The sequence below is a fragment of the Lepisma saccharinum genome, chromosome 1 (assembly GCF_977018435.1).
Source record: "Lepisma saccharinum chromosome 1, izLepSacc3.1, whole genome shotgun sequence".
Lineage (NCBI taxonomy): Eukaryota > Metazoa > Arthropoda > Insecta > Zygentoma > Lepismatidae > Lepisma > Lepisma saccharinum.
Genome location: NC_139229.1, coordinates 43,991,351 through 44,009,759, shown reverse-complemented (window position 1 = coordinate 44,009,759; position 18,409 = coordinate 43,991,351). Strand labels below are relative to the sequence as shown.

The following is an 18,409-nucleotide window of genomic DNA, read 5'->3' as shown; positions in this document are numbered from 1 at the left end:
TATTTTTCTAATATAAATTGGACAGCTCTGTTAAAATTCATTACATAGATTCATTTATATCATCTTCAATAAAAAATAAATTAGAAACCATAAGAAAATCATTACATAGTTTTTCATAATCCCCTTTTGCATAATTAAAGTCACTGCTCTTTACAAAAACCATACTCTCTTTCTTTCCTTGACCTAAATGAAAGGTGAATGAAAATGGAGGGTGGTAGTTATCAATCCTGCATAAAGGGAAGGTGTTAGGATCCAATTTAATATTTTGTACATTTGATAAGCATAGGTCAAGAACATGATGTGAAGGAAGTTGATCATAAGAAGTATTAAATTGCTTGAGGTTTGCAAGAGTAGCAACTTCACATATTTTCTCAACTTTATTTTTAACGTAATAGTCAGTGCATATAATATTTCTAGTACTCCAATTAATACCACCTACATTAAAATCCCCTATTAAAATAACATTAACATATTTTATTAATTTTTCCTGTAGCACCCAATCTAAATATTTATTGAACTCATTTATATTAAAATCTGGTTGAAAATAATGAAGTCCAAATAGTATTGGATCAGATCTATGATTTAACAACTTTATCCAAATGACATCATTATTTGGGAAAGGAACTTCGATTGTCAAAAAATCAACTGTGATTTTTACCAATAAAGCACAACCACCACCACTTTTTCTGTTACTTAGAAGCAAGTTTTTATCTTTTCTAATCACTCTATAACTGGTGGCCGCGGTGGCTCAGTCGGTAACGCGTCTGACTACCATGCTCAAGGTCCCGGGTTCGATCCCCGGCCGGTTCGGAACTTTTCTAACGGTGAAAGCGGCCCCGGCGCCCACCCAGCGTCGAATAACATGGGTACCTGGGGGAAACCCTGGGGGGTAAAGGCGGTCAGGGGCGTGATGCTGATCACATCACCCCCACTCACGACCGGATCAAGAAAGTGTGGGGCGTTACCCCCACACCCCCTATACGCCTTCATGGCGTGGTGCTATGCACAGGGGAACACTTTACCTTTTTTTTTTTAATCACTCTATAACTAGGATCAGGATGGGTAAAATAATAACAATAATAAAAGTTTCTATGACTCTGCCCCCCCCCCCCGAGAGAAAATATTCCGGGTGCCCTGGTCTTTGTGTGATGTGTGTAATGAAACTTACCGCCAGAAGCATGCTGGGTGAAAATTTAAGGATAGCACAAATTCCAAAGACAAATGTAATTGCGAGGATTGAGCCAAGAACTATCCCTGTCACCGGTATGGCAGAAATCTTCCAAGTTACGAAGTCTTTGTACTTCTGAACTTCATTCAATGCATAAACACCAAGCCCTATGAGAAGACCTGCAGCGAACTGAAATTAAAAACAAAAATTAATTAATTAATTAAACACACACACATACAAATCAAAAGGTTTGCTAGGAATGATTTTCAGAATATGGAATAAAGTTCACTTCTAATTTCAGTTGCTGTTACCTTGTCATCAAGGGGTTCGGGTTTAATCGCTGGACCTGCATACTAGGTCAGATTCCACTTTGAATGGTGGATCTAATTAGTTTAGTCTGTTTACAGTGGAACCTGAACCACTATGTGCCTAGACCGGGTATCGAACCCGGGACCCCTTGATTACAAGGCGACGACGCTACCACTGCACCATCGGGGAGGCCCAGAATTTAAACCAAGACTTACACTATGTACGAATAAAGATCGAACTTTTATAACTAATCAACAGGACATACTATGACGATAGAATAAGCATTTTGACGAGCTTCTAAATAAGAATACAGAGTAGATATGTGAGGAGAACGCAGGGGCGGCGCCAGGGGGTGCTTGCGCCCCCCTTAATTTTCTTCCGCACCCCCTTCAGCACCCCTTACGTTCAACTGAAAGCACTTACCCTTATAATGTCATATTAGGGTAAATTAGGGGAATATGGGCAGTCAGATAATATGGGCAGAATTAAGCTTTTGCCCGTATTACACAAAACGTAATGCGAATGTGGTGACACCCAAACGTTGGTACGACTATTGCTTTCATGGCAGAAAGGTGTTGGGAGTGTCGAAAGAGCTCGTCCAAAATCAGCTGTGAAATTGTTGAATAAAAGGTAAACCTACTGTTTGTTTCACTATATTATTGCAGCTGTGTTAATTCTTGTTCTACAACAATAGCATTTAAAGCACATACAAACAATTGCACAGAGAAAGTCAAGTGTTGTAATCGTAGCTTCAACATGTTGCGAGAGAACGAAACAGTTATCCAGCCCCTATCTCGTCCTTGGGTTGCCCAGTGGTGCCAACTATAAAATGTTGACGTTATGGGGAAAATGAGCAGTGGTGTTTCGGATAAAATGAGAAAATCTGTTTGTGCTCTTATAAATTTGTAGAAGCTACTGTTGTATATTTTATGCTATAAACTATGTTACGGTTTATCGTTGTAAAGTCAAACAGTAAGCGTACGAAGTCAAACAGTAAGCGTACGAGACTATTTATCCATATTATTGGACAAGGATACAATGAAACATACAGTTTAGGTCTGAAACTACATATTTCATATTGGTTTTCCACAGGGACGGCGACAGGGGTGGGCACGGGTGGGCAAGCGCCCACCCGATTGCCCACCCAATCAAATGAAATAAATATATACAATTAGGGAAATGTAAACGGTTCTGTAAGTATAGGCTGGTCCTCTCTCAATGTATATGTATTTTACTTGTGAATATTGTAGATACTAAAAAGTTCACAAGTTTCATCCCTTAACTAGCTTTGCTGTCATTTGGCGAATTGTCTAATAAGTAAGTTTACAAAGATTAGAGTAAATATCTTGTTGAATGGAATTAATTTAAGATTTTTTTCTACTTCCTTAATTTTGTCGTTGGAAAGCTAAAGGCACTATCAGAATTATTTTATTTTAAATGTAATCTAATGAACACTGCTATGATTATAAGCAATCAACAGGCTTAGTAAGTTTTATTGGATATTCACAATTATGAGGTATGCGTATATGATCAAGAATTCATCAGGATTTAGGAGGATTTGGAGAGTTGCAGCTCCCAGCCTTCAATGGAGAAAAATTGCTTTGAAATCAGCCATACATTGAAGAAAAAATATATTAGGAATGTGGAAGTATAAAAAGTATAACTAACCATCTGTCATGACTTGGGCTAGGGCTAAAGGTTATAGACTAACTGAAACTGTGCATAGATGGGAGTGAGTTCTTGATGTTGTCAGCACCGGCCCTCCACATAAATCTCGGCCTGGGTATGATCAAAGTGATAAACAATAAACAAATAAAACCATCTTCTTTGCCTTAATCGCAATGATGACTATGAACGATGATGATGAAAGTGATGAAGGGACACTCACAAAAATACCCATGCTCAGACCGGGATTCGAACCCGGGACCCCTGGCGTTATAACGCACTGCGAAAACCACTCCGCGGGTAATTTGATGTTACTTTCTTTATTCTATCACAGATTTTGTTTTTATTATTTTTTTTATTTATTAAAGAATAAATAAATAACCAGGACAATAATCCAGGAGTGATATTTTTTAAAAGTCCACATGCTCAAATTGGCTAATTGTCACTTTATCTTCATTTTAATCTGTAGTCCTAACGAGTGTGTATTGGGCTTCCACTGGGAATTGAACCCAGGACCCCTTGATTATAAAACGAGAGCGTGAAGCAAGTCTTTCACACACACTTCAACGAAACATCCTAGTATTTATCTTTATCCAAATCTACTTACAGTTTGTTAAATTCAAAGAAAACTCGGACGTCACTATATATAATTTCAATATATTTTTCACTTATTGATCTACTGTCTTTTTTTCGTTGCTATGCTCAAAATATGTATAGAAATTTGTACATCGTAATTTCACATTATCAATAATTAATTATACATCTTATTAATTCAACAACGTTTTGGAACATAACAAAATAGTAATTGATAACAACCTAAATATCATAATGCATGTTAAACACAAAATTAAACAATAAATAATAAATGAAATAAATGAACATCTTTGGGTCAGTCACAATACGCACCCCTTCCGGGTGAAAATTTTCGACTTACTTAAGTTCTGTAAATATCGAAAATTTTACATTTAATTACATACTTGTGAACATTGCATTTTTAAATTACAACATAAATTATATTTTTTTCAAACAATATTAATTCAGTTCATTATGAACTCCATGAATCAAACTCGACTGACACATTTTGTATCGCACTTTGTTGTAATTCCATTCATTCAGTACACTAAACGAAAGAACAATATTTTTGAATGGAAACAATCATTAACATTAATTATTACATCTCCAATTGTATTTATAGCTTCTCATTGTCCGATGTAACTCTCAAAATCTTCAAACCTTCTTACTTCACTTCTTCACTAAATCTTGGATAATTTCTTCAGCAATAGTAATTTATAGATGTATCTAATACAGGACAGTCAAGAAATACTACATATGCACTTTGATCTTCTGTTCTTCAAATCTTCCAATTCACTATCTCAGTTGGAAACTCCGTAATTATTCATATATAGCTACATGATTACTTATTTCCTTGAACAAATACATCAAGTTGTCAATTGAGTAGCAAGTAATAACATAATGCTGCGACTGTTTCTTCAAATATCATACTTATTTGCGCACACATAAACTTGTTAGACGAAATTAATCATCACATCGTCAGGGCATCCATGGCCTTTCATAAAAGTATTGTCTACATTTATTCATGTACTTTGTAGACACATCAATTCTCAAATAAAATAATAACCATATGAAGGGGAAGGGGGAAAAACAATGAATGTTCATTCGAGACGATTTGCCAGGAAATGAAAAACAAGTATTTATATTCATAAATACGCCATTATATGCCAAAATAATTATTTTTAAGTATCTTTTTACTCCCACAGATGTAGTTAAACATAGGAAAATGTTGCTGGAGAATCAGAGGAAACCAAAAAAGAGTAATAAGCAAAATTATGCTGAAAAATGTGGTTTTAATTCTACATTGCAGGTGTGCACTAATGAACAAAGACAAAATGGGAGTAACAGTACAACATTAAAAAGAGTGATGTTTGTTATTTATCAAACTATCATCAAAATGAAAAATGTTGGATCAGTCTTGGGGGTAACTCACAAACTATACCTGATCATCAACTAAGTAGTCCACATAGTCAACATAGAGATCCTCATCATTTTCTATCATAGCGTTGGTGGTTAGTATGGTCTCGTAAAACTGTTGAGCCTCTGGGTTGGTGAAAAATCGCTTCAAATCCTGGTGATCCATGTACTTGGGCAAAGGAATGGGCAGCGGTCCATCGTACAGGTTACTCAAAATGGTTCTAGGTGAAGTAGAGGTCCCTATGTTCTTTCCTCTCTTCGGTGGTCGCCACATGACATCAGCGCGCAAGTAAGTGCCAAGATAGGTATTGCGGTAGAAAATTTGGTAGGGTTTTCAGCTCGTATCTCCAATCAACGCACTGGCCTGGTAGGAAATGGACATTTTGGCAGGAAAATTGGCTTCAAGAACTCAGTCCACGTCTTGACGAGCTCCTTCGTGCTGTTTACCACAGGAAATGGCGTTGGTTTGTGTCTGCTGTTCCTTATTACATCTCTTCATTCGTCCGGCAACTCAACTTAGGACTGTTGATTTATGTAGCTCGTGTTTTTATCGCACTCTAAGTAGGAGTGGCACCTGATTGGAAAAAAACATGTTGTTGGCATTGAAACGACGTTTTTCTGTCACGAGATGGTGGAGGTATCGAATGACAGTATAGTTTTTGTTCTGGCCGGCACAAGAATCACAAAAGATGACCACGCGACGAACTTTTTCCGGCAAAAAGTTGTGCACAAAACTGTCGACCATAGAGCACACATCATCTGACCCTTTATGAGCAATGGTCTCGTCGTACGTGAAGAAAACTGAATCACCAGAGGAAAGGATGTGAATATTGAAGCTGTAGAAGCTCAACAGATGTTTATAATACACATCATTGGTGCTAATGTTGGGGGTCGGTAAATTTTTCTGAACATCCATGGTAACTGCAGCCATGGTGTCATCCTTTCTACTCTTCTTTTTGTATAACTTCTTGAGGGAATAAAACTTCTGAGCTTTCAGTAAATGAAGTTAGTGTTCTGCTTCCAGTCTTGAAAGTTCTGTTTCTCTTTGATTTTTCAGAGTCATTGATGGCAGCTTCAACCACAGCTTTTTGCGACTTGTACATACGAGTCACTTCCTCTGTTGAGATGGGAACGTGATGTCAATGCGAACCGATTATGGTGTATTTCTAAACATATATAGAAGTTCCAACATCAACTGTACCAATATAATTAAAGTTGTCTGTGACATTTTGCATATAATTTGAAATAACAAACATTTAAAAATCTTAATACCTCAACAAATATTAAGCAAACATTCATGTTCGTCACAAATAGTACACAATAGAACTGATCACAACACTGCACGATTCAACACACGCACAACGAACGACTGGAATAACCTTCCCGTAGCGCTAGCCCGTTTCAGTGAGGCACATATTATTTAACAGAAAACACTCATCGTTCTTCCCCTGACGCACGGACTTCCATCGTTTTCCCCCTTGCCCCGTATGTTTGAATGCGTTTTTCAGGCACTTCTCACCATTTTCCCAACCAAGGCCGTTCACATTCTTATAGTACAGCTTCTGAGCTATCAGAAGGCGCTGCGATCTCAAAATGGGCGAAAAATCGACATTCATCGTTTTTCCCCCTGGGCCTTCATATGTAATCTAGTGGATAATTACATTTCTCATTCCTACTAGATACAACACATTGGCATAAATCAATTATTTATATGCAGAGTATATTATTCTCTGAACAAATTCTTAAACAATATCGCGCTGAAACAGAATGTACATTCACATTCTTACTTGCATGCAGCAACAATTCTCGTAGCAATAGAAAGAAGTTGCAACATCATAAGTTACATTGAATATGCATAGATTAAAATATTCCACCTTTCTTTGAATTAAAGTGAAAACTTTGCCCTTGTACAAAAAAAAAACTTGCTTGAAGTAAATCATCCCAACCTTTTAATTTAACATCTCACGGGAACTTGCGTTAAAGGTAAAGAACCTTGTACTTGATTTATTTGCGAAGTATTTCGTTCACGATTTGCCATTCTTGTAGAATCAAAATTAGTTTGTGATACTAAACCTGCTGCTTCAGGTTGAGAATTTAATGAATTTGAATTTGCAGGAAAACACTGATATGGCACTGTATTATTATTAACACTGCGATTTTCATTCCTGTAATACAATCGCGATTGATTGAGCAAATTTTCATCATTAAATTGTCCTGTAGGTGAACGATAATTATTTTGCCTGTAATTATTTCGGAATTGTCCTCCGTTTCTAGATCTCAAGCCATTATAATTGTTTCGTGCAGTAAAATTTCCATGATGTCCATAATTATTAGAGGTTCGCCTAAAATTGTTGAAATATCGATCTCGAAGATTGTTTCCCTGCCGATTTTCGTAACCTTGGTTAACATTGGCATCTACCTCACTACTAGCTGGAGTCTGAGTACAAACACTAGTGGTCTTCGAGTGTCGAACATTAACTAGCCGCACATTTAACTTGCCTCTATTTTGTTCAGAGTTCTTAAAAACCTTTGGAATATTTTCACGTTCGTTGTCTTCATTAGGAAGAACAACAAGACCCTTTCTACTAAATTTTATTACATCTAATCTTCTTAACATGCTAGTTAGTTGATCTACTGAACGAATTTCGTAACAAGTAATGTGATTGGCAATATTATCAGGTAATTGGCTAAGTATTAACTGCACAACATCTATATCTTGAGGATTTTCAACCAAATTGCAATAACTAGAGTGAGTTTTTAAAGCAAAAGTCTCTAAACTGCCATGTACACTGGGATCGTATTTGCGATTCCTCAATACGGAGAGTTGTGATTGGATAACTTCCGAAGAAGCAAACTGATTAATGAATTCTTGTACAAACTGATCATAAGAATTAAAGTAATATTTATGAGTCCGAAACCAATAACCAGCTCTCCCAGTGAAACATTGTTGGATACTTTGCAGTTTCATTTCTGTTGGCACTCCTACAACATTTAATATGTTATCCAGCTGTTCAATATATTCTCTCGCTGATTGTTGCTCTATCTTTCCCGAGAACTTAGGCAATTGAGATAATTCACTTAATTTTAAACGTCCACATCTTGCATTTCCTTCTCCATTGCATGTTCTGATATTTGTGGGTTAAAATCACACCACATACAAGGAGAATTAACGCTTTGATCCAGATGATAATGTGGATTATTATGTACATTACTAACATTGTCATTATTCTTAGTAAGCACAAAACTAGAAGTTGGATGTGAATTTGTACCAAACAGTTGATAGCAAGCGTTAGTGTAGTTATATTTCTCAGCACCTAACTCTCGTTTTTGGAATGGACCTTCTGAGTCGTCACTTCGGAATTTCTTTACGGAAGTTTCTTCAGAACTCGATCTTACACATTTATTATACTTGTGCTTCCAACGGACATGTTTACGAGCACGAGTGTTAGTAACATTCTTCTTACCGGAAACTGTCCTAGAAGAATCATCTGATACATCACTAGACGAAGTACTGAGTACAACATCACACTGAGTTTTTTCATTCCTACATGTATTAGATTCTGTATCATCCACAACAATTGATTTTGTTCTACTATTACTATTTGTAACAACAGAATTATGAGCAGAGGAATTATGTGTAAGGGCTACGCTACCTTCATCATTATCGTTAACCTTGGCTGTTAAATCCTTGCCATCAGCTTGAAGCTTTTTGATATTTTGTTCTATACCTTCAATATGGGAATTAAACTGTTGGAACCTTTCTGTACAATGAGAAATATGCTTATGTACATCAGCATTAACATCGTTTTTACTTTCTAAAATAGTGACTCTAGATATAAGATCAACTATATTAGCAGAGCAGTCATTACAATTTGAATTGAGATTATCTAAACGTTGGTCATAATCAAGAACGTGTTCTTTCAATGATAATTGCACATTTTCAAATTCAGATAGTTTGACATCAACATTACGACATTTATTATCAAACACAGATTCAAGACTTGTAGTTGATTGTAAACACGCTGTACTAACCGCATCTATTTTGTCCTTAAATTCAGACATTAAAATATTGAGCCGATTGTTAACATGACTAATATCATGATTAACAGCTTCAAATTTGACATCAAGCTGTGAAGATAACTGTGTATGTGCACTAGATAATTCAGCTTGTTTTAAAGATATAACGTCAAGTTTAACCTGAATATTTTCATTAGACAGATTTAATTCTGATCTAAGTTCCTGATTAGACTGTTTAAATTCCTGATTAGACTGTTCAAACTGAGTCTTAAGTTCCTGATTAGACTGTTCAAACTGAGTCTTAAGTTCCTGATTAGACTGTTCAAACTGAGTCTTAAGTTCCTGATTAGACTGTTCAAACTGAGTCTTAAGTTCCTGATTAGACTGTTTGAGTTCTTGATTAGACTGTTTAAATTCCTGATTAGACTGTTCAAACTGAGTCTTAAGTTCCTGATTAGAATTTACAACAGCTAATTGTATGCTTCTAATGCTGTTTAGTATGTCATTTAAATTAGGATTTATGCTTTCCAAATAAGCTGGTAATTGATAAGGATCGTAACTGGGATCACATTTGTTGCAACAGTACCTTTCCTTCGTGGTGGAATAAATTGTCCAATGTGTAACGGAAAGCTTCAAACAAGATACATGATACCACGAATGACAATCAAAACATTGCACATGCCTCAGGTCATTATCGATTTTATCACAACAAGCCACTCCTTCAATCTTAACTGACTGTACATCACAAATGTCACCATCGTGAGAATTACTACTATTTAAATAGGTTCCTTCATATGCAACATTAGACTTTAGCCTACGTGAATGTCTAGGCTTCGTTTCTTTAGTTTTATCTGCCATGACTGCACAGAATAATAACAATCTTGAGTACAATATTTAGGGTCGCCAATTTTGTCTTCACAACATGTTCAACAAATTGCAAATCCAAGATAAAATAAAATTTAAAAGTATCTAACTACCATTGCGCAAACTTCTCACCACGCATCAGAAGATTGTCCTTTTTTTTCAATCCTGGCTGTAGGCGCCAAATTATTGAAGCAAGTCTTTCACACACACTTCAACGAAACATCCTAGTATTTATCTTTATCCAAATCTACTTACAGTTTGTTAAATTCAAAGAAAACTCGGACGTCACTATATATAATTTCAATATATTTTTCACTTATTGATCTACTGTCTTTTTTTCGTTGCTATGCTCAAAATATGTATAGAAATTTATACATCGTAATTTCACATTATCAATAATTAATTATACATCTTATTAATTCAACAACGTTTTGGAACATAACAAAATAGTAATTGATAACAACCTAAATATCATAATGCATGTTAAACACAAAATTAAACAATAAATAATAAATGAAATAAATGAACATCTTTGGGTCAGTCACAAGCGTTATGCGATCGGAGAGACGATACACAGAAATAACTCCGTCAACCATACCATTTTATCATAACATAAGATGCGTCCATTTAAGAGGTGGATTACACTATTATTATTATGATTGACCATGGACTTCCGCAGCTTTTTTTTACAGGGAGGGACAAGCATGGTAACTTGTTCCAGGGGAGGCAAACGAGACATATTCCCCCTCGATAAAAGTGCTGCCCCCTAAAGAAATGACACTTATTAAAATGGAAGCTATCATGTTCCTGCAGTACCCTTCCAATAATAAACAAAATGATTGTGAATGAAATGAAATATATGTGTGCAATGTACAAGTTTATGATAAGACCAATTTTCCAGGCAGGCGTGCCCCCTTGCACCCCCTCCTTCAGGACACCCATGGATTGGCCTGAGGTTTATACTATTTCTTCCACGTACGGACAAAAATATTTGAGACTGAGATAAAACCACGTCGTTGTTCGCGGAGTTATCTGTTTTGATAAAAAAATGAAGCATTGTGGAGTTGAAATTACTACCTCAACTTTCGAAGTGCTATGAACTGTTGTTACTGTATTTGTGGAAAGTAATCAAGATTGATTTGACTCATTGTTATATTTCAAGTCGATTTTCTGCAAGTTTTGACCAATGGTGACAGTGAGGGTGAATGGGAATTAGATGAACGTCATGATGGAACGAACACAAACATGCAAGGAGAGACAAAGCACCAGGAGGATTATCTTGACTGCGGTTACAGGCGCCAGAGATTCATTTGCCTACAAGAATACAGTTTCCAGGGTATACTATTCAGGTTGACATTTGAGTATGTTCGAAAAGGTCACACTTACAGCCCAAATGATCTGTAAAAAAGATAAGATGATTAGGTTTGACGAATTCCTTGTGTCCAAATCGCTTTCTACACAAGGTGAGAGGGAAATTTCGAGCGAGAGATAGAGGGGCTTGGGGAGAGATCCGTGTTAGTCAAACTCACCAAATGCCTTACGTTTGTACTGCCCACCCTAATTTATCAATATAGAGCTTCTGCCCACCCGGTCGAAAAATTTTGGCGCCGTCCCTGGTTTTCCAGTCGAGTTTGCAATATTTAGCACTATTTTATTCACTGCTATAGCCTGTTTTAATTTGCGTTTTCGTGTTTCACAGATGGCTCACACGTACGTACAACCGTACGTCAAATCGTCAAGCATTGAATCGAAATCACATGGAATTGGCAATAAATGCAATCAGGAATGTGACTGTTTACAAGTAAACAGTCACAAGCTACAGCAGTGCCTCGCCAAACCTTGCAGCGCTACTTAAAGTTGTGGTTGACGCTCAGCTTTTCCATGAATTCAAATGGACGCTGCCTGGTCACACCGAATCCATGTTCTTGCAAAAGACTAACATGTTCTGCCAACTCATCTTCTGCCTCCTTACCCATTTCGGGTTTCCTTCCCAGAGATGAATTTGTGAAAGACTCTTCTCCCTTTTTTAACAAACGAGAAAGGATGGCAGGGTGGGAATGGTTGTACGGGTTCCTCAAAATACATCCTGGTTTGACCATTCGTAAAGAAGAAAATCTTATCAATAGACTTTTGGGAATAAATCGAACAGACGTGCACGACTTTTTCATCTGTTGCAAAATAAAATAACAAAACTACAATACAACTGCTTCAAAAACCAGTCCGCATTTTTAATGCAGACGAATCCAGACTTCAAATTAATACGAGATCATCTAAGGACGTTGCTAAAGGACTACAAACTCCATCGACACAAGTTCCAGCTAGGGCTATGTCGAAGAAAACACCCGCCCCTTCACCTGCATGCAAAGGTAACTATTACGCTGAAAATCACGGAGAAGAGTGGATTGCGCGTCACCGGTGTGTTGCCTGGTACCACGAGCTGTGTGTCAATTTGAAGTCAGGTGATCAGTTTTACTGCCCGCAATGTCGGTGCAGGTGATAATTTGCATTCAAAGCAAATGTACGTGTTGCCCATTTTACACATGTGCATTGCCCATTTTCCACATAGTGTTTGGTGAATATGAGCATTTGTGATGCTTAGTTCAATAATAGTTTTTCATAACAACAATAAAAATTTGTTTCATAATGGTTACTGTGATACACTTGTGAGATCTTGTAGTTGATATATTAGTGCGAAATTTGCATTTTCAATAAACGTTTTGCATGCAATTCCAGTTTTTCCGATAAGGTGCCCATATTCCCCTAATTTACCCTATGCCATGTCGTCATATTGAGCGCCGAATGTTAGGTACTGAAGTAAAACCGTTATTATTGTTTGCAACATGCAAGCATTGATACTACTCTGAAAGAGATGCCGATATACAAACTTTTCTACACTGGCGTCCATAGGCGTAGTTTCGTCCGTCCATTTGGGTGGCTAATAATATTCATGCTTTTATCCATTACTAACTTGATCATGGCTATTCTCCTTGCGAAACAGGCATGAACGTCCGCAGGATTTTTTCTAGGGAGGGGCTTGTAGTTCTGGGGGGGTTCTTCAATTCTCTTTCAATAATTTACATATATTACTGTGACTGAAATGAAATTATGTGTGTGTGAAATATATGATTTTTGGTTGACTTTCATTTTCCCGATGTCCATGACAACAGGTGATTCGCACACCATCTTATCCAAAAGAAATGGAATTGTGTTTATATAACACCAAGTCGTGCTCGGGAAATTATTATATGCGAGTTGTAACGTGAAGGGTAGTTTTATTGTTAATACGTTCTATGTATTTGTTCCACGTAACATGTCTATTTAGTAAAGTACCATTTCGGGCTTTTTCAAAAACTGTTAGGAAAATGTCCAATGTTCACGAAGAAATTTTATGTTCGTTGTTGGGGATAGTGCGGCCGGCAGAAGGGATTTTAACAAAGATGAAGTTGCTGTGCACTTCGCGTTTTGTCCTGAAGTGGCAGACGGAAGGAACAATATACACCCAACAGCGAAAAAGACAGTAGGCGAATTGTCCACCACCATTTTCATTCGGTCAGTATTGCACAATGTAATGATAATGAATTGAAATAAAGACTTCAATAAGCAGAGAACAATGCCTGCTTCGAACCAACATAGTTTCATTCCCTAAAACAACACAGAATATCGAATAAAAAAGTAATGAAAATAGCGGTGAACAATTTTTCATTGACTGTACTATGTATTTTGAACCTCCATTGGTTACATTGAAAAGGTACAAAACTTGTATTTTTAAGAGCAGGACGATTTTATTTTGTATTTCACTACATAGTTCAATAAGACTGCAACGTGTATCTGAATGTTTACACTGTATGACCACTTTCTTGGAGTATAAGACTTAATACATATCATCATGGACGTCCAGGGGGAGGGCAAGGGGGGCACAGCCTCCCTGGAAAATGAATACCAATCTAAAGTTATATACTTCACACATAAATAATCTAATTTCAGTCAGTAATTTATGTTAATCAGTGGCGACGATTAGGGGCGCAGTTGCCCGCCTCCCGCTTCTTGCTATTATTGCCCCCGCACTATCTACCAAGAGAAAAAGAACTGTCCTTGCCCCCCCTCCCCCAGTTTTGAATGGTTGCATGCTTGTTTCAAGTTTTCCTTATTTTCAGCATCGCACCCCCTACATTTCTTTCCGCACCCCCTCAGCACCCCTAGATGAATAATCCTGGCGCCGCCGCTGGGAGAACCAGAATACACACACAATACACTGAAGATGATCCAGAACCTTCCAGCTATGAAGAAATATATAAGACCATCAAAAAATTGAAGAATAATAAAGCACCAGGCAGTGATGGCATTCCAGCTGAACTGTTTAAGTATGAAGGAGTGGAATTAAAAGCAAGAATCCATCAGATCATACAAATAGATACATGAGATATGGATAGATGAGAAGATGCCAGAAGACTGGAATCATCGAATACTATGCCCAATCCTGAAGAAAGGGAACCCATTAGTCTGTAATAGTCCTTTTGTCCTGGTATTGCTTTTCGAACTCGCCAATAGCTGAAACATCTACCGGATATTTGATAAGAGACATCGCTTTTTTAAACTCGGAAATATATTCAGGGCGATCATAGTGAGAGACACGATGCATATTATGTGTTGCTAGATGAAAATATGCGATGATGCACCAGCGAAAACATTTGTTGTCGGCATTTTGTATATTCAACACTGCTTTCTTATTTCTTATCTCTGGAGGTAAGTCGATGTAACTGTTTCCACGAAAAGGCACATATTTGGCTATTTTCACACGAAGGTCATGATCGGTGCCGCAGAACTATCATCCCGATCCTTTACCTTCAAGCTTTTGATACTTTTTTTCGAGTTCTCGGGAAACATCATTGTAAAAAGTATTTAATTGAGAGATGTCATCACGATGCAAAGAGTTTTTTACTATGATATGATGGTAATATTTCTCTCTTTCATGGCGTGAATTTACATAAAGTGAATATAAAATGAAATGTATGTTTATGGAATATTGATAAAGCAGGTTGTGAATTGTATTTGTTATTTGTTGTTCAAGGATATTGAGAAAATGAGAAACATCCGATGGTTGATTCGATATATCAGATGCTGTATAAATATGATTATACAAGATTTGTTCAGCAACTCTTGGTCTTTTGTTCGATGTAAAAGCCGTTGTACGTTTATGTGTGCGTTGTTGGATCCCACTTTAAACTATAGGTCCAGTCCCGATTAGCCTTTGTGTTCATAAAGTGTACTTAAAACAACAAATAAAGAACATCAACAACAATGTTTGCGTTGTTGATCAGGATGCATCTTTGCCTTATGTGTAGGAAAGTGTAGGAGGGTGTATATGCGTGCCTACCCAATGGCCTACTTGCAACGCCGTTGTCTGGTAATCAAGGGGTCCAGATTCAATGCACCTAGGTGAGGATCCCATTTTAAACATTACGTCTAGTTACAATTACCCTATCTGAACACTAGTGACTTCATAAAAGCGTTTTTTGACAAAATTGCATGTTTTGCCCTTTGTAGCTAAACTACGTTTTCTTCAGTTTCTGCCTCACTTTTAGTGTTGCTTTGCTCCAGATTATGAAGCCAAATTATATAGCAACTATTCCCGGGACGGCGTAGCAACCGGTGTACAATCACAGCGTAGAAGGATTGTTGACAAAATCAAGTTTCCTTACTGGCTGCTTTGGGAAGGGGGATTTTTAACGTTGTCGCTTCTTGCCCAAACACCGGTTGTATAAACATCTTTAACTGGAGATCAGATTTGACCTACGATCCGGGAATGAACCAAGTTCAAGCTTCTATCATGTTGTATAAAGCTAACTGTCGATTTGTCTATCTTAGATCAAATCCTGATCTTGGGTCAGAAAAATACGTTTAGCAACGTGGCAAATCCAGACATGTCGCTAGTGTGCCTGTGATGTTGCCAATTGTCCAACACTGAACAGCAAACCTATTAAAGTCGGTTTCGGAAAAATGCATGTATTTAATATTTGAATAAAGAATAAATCTGAGGTGATTGACGAACTAAATATTCTAACATGTTGCAAATTTTGTAAAATCAAGTAAATTAGATACTAAACGGCCATTTATTGCTTGTGTGAGTTCCACGTGGACGATTTGTCATTGACAACGAAAGCAACTATAACTTCTCGGTTGCAAAGGGGAGAAAGTATGCTAGCATAAATGGATTTTTTTTTAAAAAAAATATCTGTATTTCTTTATAATGCTAAAAATAGATATAACAACTTTCTTATACTCGGATTTGGAGCCATTGTTCATGTGAGGAGATGTTTATTATATTTATTTTGTGATTACACGATAACGTGTTACAGGTGGACCATTAGTTCCTGTAAGTAGTATACGTAATTTTCCTTGCACTTAATTGAATAATCTACGTTTTGACTTGTGAAATATAAAATGTGTTTGCGTTTTCCCGAATGGAAAGAAATATTGAAACAACAATGGCGTTTGTCCTCTTGGATGTAAATTATGCCCAAAACAAATAATATTCGAAATAAAATAAGATGTGTTATTTATATATCAGGAGGAGAGAAAGTTTTACCAACTAAAATGCAAAGTGCTCGGTTCATAAAGCAGTAGATATATCCACTACAGCCAAAGTTACATGCTCTGTTCCATTCTGCGGACAAAATTGAATTGCAATGACACTTGCCTGAATGCAGTAAAGCAAAATTATAATACTTTTAACGTCCGTGAACTTGGTCCCCTCTTCATACCAACGCAAATTTTACAATGATATTGACAAGAAAACATAAGCGGGTCATATTTTCTGTTTGTATCAATCAACACTTGATTGTTCTCAAGTTACCATTCTCAGATCATGAAATCAAACAATATACCCTTGCAGTCATTTAAGGCAAATTTCAAGAAAAAAAATACATGGTATTTCAAACAGTAAATAATAATGAGACACGATATATGGAAAGAAAGAAAGATGGAAGAAATATTTATCATTGTTCACCTCGTTGTGCATGCTTCTTATTTATTATTATGGAAACAGGATTTTATGAATTGATACTCCCGTCTTGCCGCATACGTTCACTTGCAACACATTTTACAAGCAAATTTTCTTTAGTTCAGCCATGTTACAACAGCTGAACTACGGTCAATGTCTGCTGATCGGAGAAAAATCGCGGGTCAACTTTGACCGCAGATCGCAGGGACTTAATCTCAGTTCAACTTTTATGCAACACAAAATCAGAGTTCAGCGTGACTGCAGATCAATTTTTCTGGCTAATCGAGGATCAACTGCTGTATACAATCGGGCCTAGGCCTAATTGGTTATTTGACCATGAGTTCCTTTACACGGACACGCGGTAACAGGCGGTTGCTGCCAATAAGGCAGTTCCCGCGTCGGATGTAAGAGCGACGCGCCTGTAAAACCGTGACATGAATGAAAAGCGTGAGAAAATAAATATACTGGAAACCAATGTGTGTTAATGTATTGTCAAAGATTTAAATAGTTGGAGACGAGAACCGGAGAGAGTCCTGTCAAATATAATGCATAAATATTATTTTTCTCTGCCAAAAAAAAAAAACATTATTTCAGATCCCTTCAAGTGGTTTTGTTCGGCAAAGGCCTTAGAACCGCCGATAAACACAAACCCTGTGACGCATGTGCATCTGCCAGCCTCGCAAAGCAGGCACCGAACTGCGAGCAACGTTGTCTCTACATAGACCGCATGCGTCGTGGTGCTTCACTTTTGTGAAAGGAACAGATAATCTCTGTTCGTAAGTTCGAACCCTGGTAGGATCAGTTATTCTTTTTCATTCAGAAAAATGAAATGCCATAACCTGAATAGACGTTTCCATATGTGTGTATAATTTACGATTGTCTGATTGTTTGGCCAAACGTTTGCAGCAGATAAGAAATGGCTCTCCGCTTTCACTATTTAAAATAGAGTTAAAGTAATGCAGTTGACACAATATGCATATCACTGTGCCACACAAAAACAGTATCTTGCTAGTTGTTTAAAACAAAAAATGTGCAAATTCAATTCGAAATGGGATCCCACAATGTCACATTACATGAATAGTTTTGAACACAGTATAAATTTCGGACACTGAAGTCATTATATAGAGAGTTTGCATTTACAATTTTAATTCATGAAATTAACATGTCTTCTTCTGTCTTCGCCTTCTTTTTTTACAGTAATAAAGCAAATTCCCGTTTGAGTTGAAATACCGTAAGTATAATGCCATAATTTTAGAGCTTGGTTTCCTTTAATTATCAAAATACTCAAAGAGAATAAAGGTTTCGAGCGCTTTTATAACCTGACAAACACGAATTCCATTCTAATCGGTTATTTTAGTTACAAGACAGCTTCGTATACTTGTAACAATCCCCCTACA

General features: G+C 36.9%; 1 protein-coding gene across 2 annotated transcripts in view; it reads right to left on the bottom strand.

Annotated features, from left to right (window-relative positions):
* LOC145991547 (23 kDa integral membrane protein-like) overlaps nt 1-18,409 on the bottom strand; it is a 105,148-nt gene that overhangs the window by 51,486 nt on the left and 35,253 nt on the right. For both annotated transcript variants that reach the window (XM_083127618.1, XM_083127692.1), the window contains exon 2: nt 1,169-1,357. In XM_083127618.1, the coding sequence (XP_082983744.1) occupies nt 1,169-1,357 (189 nt within the window). The remainder of the gene's footprint in view (nt 1-1,168; nt 1,358-18,409) is intronic.